General features: G+C 45.6%; 1 protein-coding gene across 2 annotated transcripts; it reads right to left on the bottom strand.

Annotated features, from left to right (window-relative positions):
* Positions 1-2,540: 2,540 nt before the first annotated feature.
* Positions 2,541-5,935, bottom strand: LOC139418642 (immunoglobulin superfamily member 11). Of its 2 annotated transcripts, none has more exons than XM_071168258.1 (6): positions 5,814-5,935; positions 4,138-4,292; positions 3,831-4,029; positions 3,503-3,658; positions 3,078-3,188; positions 2,541-2,940 (listed from the first exon to the last, which is right to left on the bottom strand). In XM_071168258.1, exons 1-6 carry the CDS (start codon positions 5,875-5,877, stop codon positions 2,744-2,746), a joined length of 882 nt encoding a protein of 293 aa, XP_071024359.1. In that variant the 5' UTR covers positions 5,878-5,935; the 3' UTR covers positions 2,541-2,743. The 2 variants fall into 2 exon arrangements, with proteins under 2 accessions (XP_071024359.1, XP_071024358.1); XM_071168257.1 differs by having other exon boundaries at positions 3,078-3,200.
* Between the last annotated feature and the right edge of the window lie 333 nt (positions 5,936-6,268).

Here is a 6,268-nt window from a genome sequence, read left to right on the forward strand (position 1 = left end):
CAGGTGTTTCTGACGCATCAACAATCTCAAGCGTTCTGTCAAGGAGCTTGTTTCAGGGATAAGACTCCGCCTACTCCCACCTTTTCCAACATGCGGTGCTTTTTCCCGGCAGAGTTTACAATCCAGTCAGGCCTGGACACAAGCTCTGAATTTGGGGAGGTCTAGGGAGATATGACTCTGGACAAAGATGGTGCCCATTGTACAGGACGGGAGGAGATTGTTCAGACCACACGATTCTAAACTGGGATTGTTCTTTCTAAAGCCTTTTTTAGATTTTAGTTTCCTATTTTCGGGGTGAGTGGAATGTCTTTATCTTTCTTTTTACTTTACTTGAAGAATCACAACCTCCTCGGTGGCTATAGGCTAGCCCGCGGAGTTGCCCTAGTGACCGACCACTCTCGGCCCTGACCTGATCCAATCAGCTGTGGACTCTAGACGGTGGGAGGGGCTCTGACAGAGGCCCTTCTGCTTTCCTTGCCTCCAGCTACAGTGCCAGCTCCTCTTACTAGTAAACTACTGCTTCTGCACCTCCTGCTACTACTACTATACCTACAACTACTGTTTGTGCTACACTTACCTCCAGCGTTTTAGTTGGAAACAAACCAAGTTGAATAAATATTCAAAACAAAGATGGCATATTTATTATTGACCACACCTGGGAGACTGTTAAAAGGGTTTGTCTATTTGACATGCTGGCGTGATAGAAACACGGCGATGGAAATAGCCTCTTGTTGAATCGTCACCTCTGCCCCACGTGTTTAAGGCGTCGCCGCTGTACACTTTCACCAAGGGTTCTCCTCTCTTTATTTGCCGTGTAATGTAACTGGAACTGTTCCCCGAGGAGTCGCTTTTGCCACCCTGCTTTTTTAAACGGGCGAGTGTATTGCGCTTGACGCACTTCAGACTAGAGACCCGCTCCCGTGATCTCTCTAACCAGAGCACATATCAGACGAGCTGGCCGTCTCCCACCGTTCTGGTCTGTCCCGAGAGTTACAGAGCCTTACAGCACTACAGTAATCCATGTGGCAGTACCTTGGTCTGTCTGGGCATGCATTTATATCAATGGTAGAGCTATCTGGAATAACCTTTTGTACCATAGTGTAACGCTGGTCCTAGAAGACTGCCTTGTATGCTCATTTTCGCCCCTAGCCGTCTTAGCTCTCACTTTAGTTAGCGGACTGTCTACTAAAATTTCTCTGGGAATCTGTTCTTACAGGGTAAGAACTAATAGGTGGAAAACTGCATTCTCATTGGTAACGAATAGGAATGATCTACTCCTTATTGTGTCTAAAAGGGAAGAGACAGAAGGGTGGAGTTTTCAAGCGTTAGATGGTATCTACATAAGTTAGACTGGGTAATTATGCAGTAGCAAATTTAATTTAGTCTGAATCTTGGGAGTCTGGGCCTCACGGTTGAATTCATGGGTCACTACTCAAAGTGCCAGTCAATGTGATGCCCCCACTACAGAAACAGCAGTGGTTTGAAGTGGGTTACTGCCCCTTTGTTCTTCTTTCATTCTGCTTGAGCTACAGGTCTCTTCATTTTCTAAAACCATCCTTTTGGTTTCATCCTCCACATTTTGAGGACTTTGGGCTTATGTAAATTGAGTCTTTTTGTTTGTCAGATCATTGAATCTTAACGCCGTGGCTGTCTTTGGGTATTGTTGAGGAGGAGCAGACAGGAGCTGGCGCCTACCAGATGTTAAAACCCAGTATCTAGCTAATTGATCGGCCCTTGTTAACGTGTGTCCTCCCTAGGCTCGGGAAAATCAGAGACATTGTAAGCGGGGGCCCTTTTTTTATTTTCTTTCTTTCCCCTTATTCTCAGTGTAAAATCCAAAGCAACAGGGAGTACTTTTCTTACTGGGAGAAAGGAAAGCACAAGTTACTGGACAGAACTGGGTGTCTATAATAAAAAGGGATTCCTTAATCTCTGCCATTTATGTACAGCATGTTTTGTATATAAATATATATATTTAAAAATATATATATAAATCTATTTTATTATTATTGGATTTCTGGTTCTTTTTCATGGAAGACACTATGTTGAGTCTTAGGGGAGGTTCTCTTGTGTTTTCCCCTCAGAAGAGAGATCCGTCTCCCGAGTGGAAGGGCGCTCTTCACATTCAATCATGCAGTTTGGGAAGAATCGATTAATACTTCTTTTGCACAAATGTTGTATAATAGTACACCATCCCATGTAAAACATCCCATGTTTTTTATTGTAATTATTTTAGTTATTTTGGGGGGGGGGGGGGGGTTATTTAAACTGTATTCCGATATATTCAAAGTTCTGTACAGTTTTCTGTGACCCCCCCCCCCCCCCCTCCTCTATTTAAATTAAAGCTTTTTGTGTCATCCTTTGCTAATTAAATGCAATGAGTGCTTTCATTTTACCTTACCCCTGTCGTATTTTCTCTATCAGCCTTTGTCAGGCAATGTTATCATCATTTGAATATTGATTCAGAACAGCAGAACACCTGTCTTGAACAGAAACCAGAGCATATTCCAGTCAAACATTTTATTAGCAAAAAAATTCTATGGGAGAAATATTTCAATAGTGGGAACCAATGTCTATCTGCAGGGCACGGTTAGGTAACTCTCTTCATTCTCCAATGGAATGCACACTCATTCTTAACACATTTTATGAAACAAATGTTCAATTGAATGAGTTGTAGAGTGAGTTGAATCTTCTTTTTTTTTGTAGAAGGCAGCGGGTGTTTTGTCTTCCTTGGATGGAGGGATCAAACAAAGGAGCGTTTGATCAGAGAAGGAGTGTACCTTATCTCGTTATAACACTCCTCTTCCTTACCCTCCGTCCACTTCCTCTTCTGGCCAGAGCGATGAAGCCACAGTACCAGCACCAGCAGGGCCAGCAGCACCAGGGCCATGGACAGGGTCAACAACACCCCCTGGAGGATCCCTGGGGAGCTGGCTGGAGCTGCCGAGAGAGAGCGCGGTACTCAGATTCTAAACCCAGCACTTCCAACACAGTTGGAACCCTTGTGTATGATATGATTGACAAGTATTGGGGGTGAGGTAGAGTGAGGGAAAACTGAAGACCAGGGAGGGACTCACGGCTGTAGATAGACAGGTTGACGTAACAGTTCTGGGTCCCCAGGAGGTTGGTGACGGAGCAGCGGTACAGCCCAGAGTTCTGGGACGAGATGTTGACTATCTGGACAGAGCCTGATAGGTCCCCTGACATGGGGAACAACAGACGTTACAGGACAAACATTAGTTTGCATTTACAACAATACTGTTTTTAGTCCTGAAATAAAATGAAACCCATCACAATGGTGCGAATGACACACTTTTTCTGATTGCTGTGCTGTAGCTGAAGTGATCGTTAGATTAATCTCGTCCACCAGCCGGCTCTCTATGCGGCAGCAATTGAGCCTGGGAACGAGGTTACCATTAGACAAGCTCCACTGCACCTGCAGCATGTTGTTAATGTCTCTCGGGTTCTAGTCATGGGTTAGTTAGAGAATGGCTGCTCTTACCGTCCATGTTGATGGGTAGTGAGATTTCCTCTGGTTCCAATTTATCCCACCGCATCTCGGGAGTGGGCACCCCCTCAGCCACCATGCAGGACAGGGCAACGCTCCCCCCTGTATCTGTGACCCCATCCCACAGACACAGGGGCAGCGAGGGTGGTGCTGAAAGAACAAAACACATATCGGGTACAGATTGTCAAAGTAACTCAGAACTCGACGTACAGCATGCTAACTCTGTTAAATCACACACCGAATGAGATGCGGTTATCGTTGAGAATTGCGTTCAGGGAGTAATACGACATGGTTATAGTGATTTAGTATGTGAACCACCTACCCAGGACGTTAAGGGCCAGTTCCCCTATACCAGGGTCTCCAGTCTCTGGGGGGTTGCTCACCATGCAGCGGTAGGTGCCAGCATCTGAGATGCGTGTGTTGTTGAGGATGATGTCAGCACTCCAGGGGATGCCTAGGAAACCCACCCTGCCTGTCAGGGAGGGGTTCTCGATCACCTGGCCATGATCAAACACTATCACCTGAGGGACAGTGGGGGACACAAATCGGCATTCTGAGACCTTTCTGACGTGCCAAGCAGAATGTTTCAACACCATCACCGTATCTACTAATGGGGATACAAACTAGACCTGTGTGGGGGAGTCTGGGTCAGAGAAGGGTGCCAGGGTCCAGATGATGTTGAGTCTGGACAGGGGACTCATGGTGAAGAAGGAGCAGGGCAGGGTCACCGAGTCCCCCTGAACCACCTCCAGATTGGAGTGTCTCATGGTTACCCTCACTGCACCTGCACAGGGGATGGAGCATAGGGCAACACCTATCAAATGGGCAAGGCAGGCACATTCCACTATTCAAATTCCTCTCACGTATACGAGGTGTCCTATGGTGAATACATTCGCCCTGTCCGGGGGTGTCCTCGGATGGGGCCACAGTGTCTCCTGACCCCTCCTGTCTCAGCCTCCAGTATTTATGCTGCAGTAGTTTATGTGTCGGGGGGGCTAGGGTCAGTTTGTTATATCTGGAGTACTTCTCCTGTCCTATTCGGTGTCCTGTGTGAATCTAAGTGTGCGTTCTCTAATTCTCTCTTTCTTTCTCTCTCTCGGAGGACCATGCCCCAGGACTACCTGACATGATGACTCCTTGCTGTCCCCAGTCCACCTGGCCGTGCTGCTGCTCCAGTTTCAACTGACCTGAGCCCTAGGACCATGCCCCAGGACTACCTGACATGATGACTCCTTGCTGTCCCCAGTCCACCTGACCGTGCTGCTGCTCCAGTTTAAACTGTTCTGCCTTATTATTATTATTCGACCATGCTGGTCATTTATGAACATTTGAACATCTTGGCCATGTTCTGTTATAATCTCCACCCGGCACAGCCAGAAGAGGACTGGCCACCCCACATAGCCTGGTTCCTCTCTAGGTTTCTTCCTAGGTTTTGGCCTTTCTAGGGAGTTTTTCCTAGCCACCATGCTTCTACACCTGCATTGCTTGCTGTTTGGGGTTTTAGGCTGGGTTTCTGTACAGCACTTTGAGATATCAGCTGATGTACGAAGGGCTATATAAATAAATTTGATTTTGATTAATACAGCAGCGTGAACGGCACACAGTACTTATTGGGGTTTTGGTGGTGTAGCAATGAACTAAAAAACGAATGACACAACAAAAACCATTATTTGTGTTTCTATCAAAAATGCTTTAAATGGTTTGACCCATGCATGCTCCTGACCCTGGCCTGGGCCTCCCTCCCTCCGCCGCTCTCATTACTGTAAAAATGTGTCCTTCCCCACTACTGAGGCATCCCCCGGGCCCTTTGTATGTGTGTGGGAAACTAGCATGGACATTGGGAACTAATTACAGCTGACAGCTCAGGCCAAGCAGCCAAACACGGCTCATCACTGAGAGGCAGAGATAGAACAATAGAGCCATATTCTCTATGCAGTAAAAACCCCTATTGATATTTTTTTTTATACATTTAGATTTGTCTAACTCAGCCATATCAAATACCTCCCATCTTCAGAAGCAGACTATATCTTCTATTTCAGTTTTTTTTTTTTTTATAACCAGGAGTTCGTTCTTGTCAATTAGATACCGTACATTTTCTCAACAAAAAAAAACAATTACCATAATGTAATCATATAATAAGACATTTAAAATCCATAGTTTCAAATGATAATGGATCATCTCTGTAGCAAAATAATATGCTGCTGAGATGACATCATACACTGCAATCTTTTTGGCAGGCAGGCTACTGGTAAACAAAAAAATCTCCCTATAATGAGGTATATTATCTAGATTTTGCTCAACTCACCATAATCCAGAAGGGTAGACAGCAGACACACAGCCTGGAGCAGCCACCCTCCAACGCAGCCCATATCTAAGAAGAAATGTTGCCTACTCTCTGTCCATCACATAACAGCAGTATCAGTAGCAGTAGCCCACCCTTCTGCTCGTTACAAATGTGGAGGCATTGACTGGGCAAACATAATTAATCTATTGAGCGAACCCCCCCACCCCCCCTCGCTCACGCTCTTTCTCTCTCTCACACACACACACACACAAATAAAAATGTGTCTAAAAACAGATTTACAACCACAATTCCTTAGGCTACCATTTTAAGTCGAGAGAAATAGCACATATGCCATTTAGCAGATACTTTTATCAAAAGCAACTTCGTCATGGGCATACATTTTACATTTGGGTGGCCCTGGGAATTGAAGCCACAAGCCTAGCAATGCTAACATCATGCTCTTCCAACCGAGTCGC

Source organism: Oncorhynchus clarkii, chromosome 10 (genome assembly GCF_045791955.1).
Source record: "Oncorhynchus clarkii lewisi isolate Uvic-CL-2024 chromosome 10, UVic_Ocla_1.0, whole genome shotgun sequence".
In the NCBI taxonomy this organism is placed as follows: domain Eukaryota; kingdom Metazoa; phylum Chordata; class Actinopteri; order Salmoniformes; family Salmonidae; genus Oncorhynchus; species Oncorhynchus clarkii.